Below are 4003 nucleotides of genomic sequence, written 5' to 3' on the forward strand. Positions count from 1 at the left end.
GGTTCGAATCCACCAGATGCTCTGCCGGGGAAGGAGGGGCAATCTCCTCCTGTACCAGTCAGATCTGATTTGACGGTACACACACACAAAAATAATAATAAAATTAAAAAAAATTTTAAAAAAAAGATAACTGAAGTCAATGGGGAAAATACAATATTTTTAAAAAGTTATTTCATAATTTTCAATATCCTGAAAATATAATTTTATTACTAAGACAATGATCCTTTTTAAATTTTATTATTTTTTGTGTATATACCGTCAAATCGAATCTGACTGGTACAGGAAGAGATTGCCCCTCCTTCTCCAGCAGAGCATCTGGTAGATTTGAACCACTTGCCTCTAGGGATTGCAGTGCTGCTTCTTGCCACTAGGCCACCAGTGCTCCCAATCCTCTTGTATTCTTACAAAAGTTTTTGTATTTTGGTTATATAACTAATTAAAAACAGATCTTTACATTTTATTAACATGCATTAATTTTAACAATGCGTTGTTACTTATGAGAAAAATTTAAACAGAGCATAACTTACCTGATAAATATTTCTTTTCATAGGGTACTAAAATACAAAAGAAGAGACAAATTAAAACTTAAGTACACTTTAAAAAAAATATTAAACGCTTCCAAGATACCTAAAAAGTCATTTTATACCCTATAGTAGCTTTTTATATATTACCCATATTTCTATCACATTGCCAATTTGTTATTTGCTTTGAACTTGTCACATGGCTTTTGAGTTGGAAGCGACTCATAGCTGACTGTCCAGCAGGTTTTCAGAGGCAGTAAATCACACAGGAGATTTCCCATTCTCTTCAAAGAACAGCTGGTGGTTTCAAACCACGTGCCTTTAGTACTGTAGCACAGCTTCTTACTACTAGGACAACAGAGTCCTTATTTTGAACTTAATGTTTTAAAAAACAATTAGCAGGCTCACAATCCTTTAGCTTGGTTGCTAGAGAAAGAATATGGTAACTAAAAAAGAATGATGCTAAGGGAGAAATAACAAGATGCTGGCTGCAGACTGTAGAAAAGTAGTGTTAGGTGCTGATAAGTTGGAATGGACTCATCTGACCTTCAAGTGAGTTTTGAGAGGCAGTAATGGCATGGAAGATTATTGATCTTTATCCCACAGAGAAGCTATCTGATTGGAATGACATGCCTTTGTGTTGGCAGCACAGCTCCTTAGCACTCAGCCACCAGACTGACCTTACATTCAGTATGGATTTGTGTGCCAATTCGGATGTTTTAAACTTCCAGTTTAGTTACAAATGATTAATGCAAAAGGTCACTGTTGTTGAGTCAGAATTGACTCAGATGACCCTCCACTGGGTTTCAGATATTATAAAAAGGGAAGTGATTGCCCATCTTCGAGTCCCTGATAAACTGAACCACCAGAGAGGCATGGTGTTTTGAGTAGTAGTAAGGCAGCTGCCTACGGATTAGGCTACCAGAACAGTAAAAAAATTATGTGTTAAGGGTGTGGATGTCTAGTGCACAGAAAAAAAAAATCTTTAAAAAATCAGAAAAATACTGGAAGTTGAATGCCATAATACCATAAATCTACAACAACTATTTATGCCGTGACAATATAACTGATTGTAGTCCAGCACCCTGCTGTGATGGGAAAGGTGGGATATAATTTCAGCTATAAAGAAAGGAAATAAACAGAGCCAGCTATACTGTTTTGGTTTACGGTGGAAGTAGAGATGGAGGGTACAAAGATGTAAAATGGGGAAATGGCTGTTTATTTCATGTTTCAAGCTCCTCAAAGTCACCTTTGGAAATTTTAAATTTCTTTAATGAGAAACATTTTCTAAAATGCAGAAATATAAACTGTGTTCAGTGTTCAGCAATAACATCAAGCTATGGTTGTGAACCAGGACAATTCTATTATTTTTAAAATATTTTTAATTGGTTAGCCCAAAATTAATATTTTAACCCAGAATTTTAAGCCATGATGTATTTTTTGTTGACTTTATAAAAGGATGTTAGTATTTATATAGAATCTAATAGTCTTGCAAAGTAACCTAGCTAATTAGGAATTTGTAATCATACATCATTCTTCACATCATTTCCACTGCTTAAGCAAATCACATTAAAGCACACTATTTTGATCATTTCCTGAGCAAAAGACATTTTTTACTTAGTGCAAAGTAAGTGCACAAACTCAAGCAGAAGGGGCTGGGCCCCTCAAAAAAAGTGTACAGAATAAAATTATTTAGGGTCTGGTTCATCTGACCCTAAATTTAAGTTGCTAAGTACCATCGAGTCAAGATCAACTCATAACTGACCCTATAGTAGGTTTTCAGCAACTAACTTTAGAGAATTATTTGACTTCCAGCTACTCAAGAACAAACTATCCTAATATATTCTGAACATTTACTCTTTTTGAAGTGTACTAATTTCAAAGCCATCTCAAAACTTGGCCCTTCTCTGACCACCCTTAAAACGGAAAGAAGCCTTTATACTTACTAGCTGCTTTACAAAGTGTTCCTTCCACCGAAGAAATTTCACAATTTCCTTTTTTCCATTCACCCGTCTTGGTGTGCAAAAATGCACAGGTGTCAACTAGATCCTCACCATCATCTTGGTCTGTCCACTTAGCAAATGTCATACTTGATTTATCAAACCATTTGAAAGATTCATCTGTTAAATAAGGAATTATTTTTAACAGTATGACAGTAGAAAAGTTCAGTTGCCATCTAATCTATTCCAGCTCAGTGATCCTTGTGTACCAGAGTCAAATTGTGCTCCATAAGGTTCTCAGTGGCTGGAAACAGATGGATAGGCTTTCTTCCTAGGACCCTTTAGGTGAGCTTGAACTTGCAAACTTAGGGCAGAATAGTGTGTTAACTATTAACACTACCCCTGGACTCCTATGAATGTCTAATAAGGTGTCTGGTAAGAGTCTAAGGTTAAAGTAGGGGAGGGGAAGAAGGAAAATATGCAACAATAAATGAATAAAACATTTTTTTAAATTAACAATAAAAAGGATATTATTAATGTCCACTTTTTCTTGTAGAATTCATATCAGAAGAGAGAATATATTCCAGGACAGGCAAATCATTAGAAGATATTAAAGAAGATTTATTTTTACTTTTTTAAAATTATTAATTTTAATGAAAGTTTACAGACACTTTTGGATTTCCATTCATTAATTGTTGCACTTTTCTCCCTACCCACCCCTTCCCCCCAGTTCACTCTTCTCTTTGAAAAGTAAAAGAAAAATTCTTTCATTGTATACAATACCTCCCTCCAAGTTCACTCCACTATGCAGCCTTTGTTCTGGACTCCTATCATGACAATAACAGCTAATCATATATCTCTTTTAAACATTTCTCTCCTTCATCTGTTTCAATGCAGTACACATAATTTATCCCATCTTTCTCAGTCTCCCCCCAACCCTGATATCAGTCCCATTTTACAACAGTGGCACTATGCAGTATTTGTCCTTTTGTGATAGAAGTATTTCACTCAGCATAATGCCCTCCAGGGTCACCCATTCTGTATAATATTGCATGAGTTCTTTGCGTAGTATTCCATTGTGTGAATATATCACAGCTTCTCTATCCATTTGTTTGTTGATGGGTACTTAGGTTGTTTCCAACTCTTTGCTATTGTGAACAAAGCCGTGATAAACATAGGTGTGCATATATCTACTTGGGTGGCAGTTATGGTTTCTTTGGGGTATATCTCCAGTAGTGGAATTTCTGGGTCAAATGGTATTTCTATTTGCAACTTTTTAAAGAAAGAGTTCATGAGAAATTGTGATGAATTTTAAAAATGTGTATTTACTGCTTTTCTATAGTGATAAAAAATATATATTCCTACACACCCCTGCAGCTCTGACCCACGACCCCCATCTTCAGGTATTGCATTGCTCCCCTCCGACCCGGCTCGCGCGCCGCCCCCCCGCCTCCGCCATCTCTGAACTTTGGGACTGGCCAAGGGCTGTGCGCAGACGCAGTGAACGATGGAAGTGGACTTCAATCGGGACACACCCCTGCA

The 4003-nt window shown here is 36.4% G+C and overlaps 1 protein-coding gene across 1 annotated transcript in view; it reads right to left on the reverse strand.

Annotated features, from left to right (window-relative positions):
- CD302 (CD302 molecule) overlaps positions 1-4003 on the reverse strand; it is a 43320-nt gene that overhangs the window by 8714 nt on the left and 30603 nt on the right. Inside the window, exons 3-4 of the mRNA XM_006880821.1 lie at positions 2468-2641; positions 528-554 (exon numbers count right to left, since the gene is read on the reverse strand). Coding sequence (XP_006880883.1) covers positions 528-554; positions 2468-2641 — 201 coding nt within the window. The remainder of the gene's footprint in view (positions 1-527; positions 555-2467; positions 2642-4003) is intronic.

The sequence above is a fragment of the Elephantulus edwardii genome, unplaced genomic scaffold (assembly GCF_000299155.1).
Source record: "Elephantulus edwardii isolate Elephantulus edwardi_28Jun2011 unplaced genomic scaffold, EleEdw1.0 scaffold00010, whole genome shotgun sequence".
Classification (NCBI taxonomy): domain Eukaryota; kingdom Metazoa; phylum Chordata; class Mammalia; order Macroscelidea; family Macroscelididae; genus Elephantulus; species Elephantulus edwardii.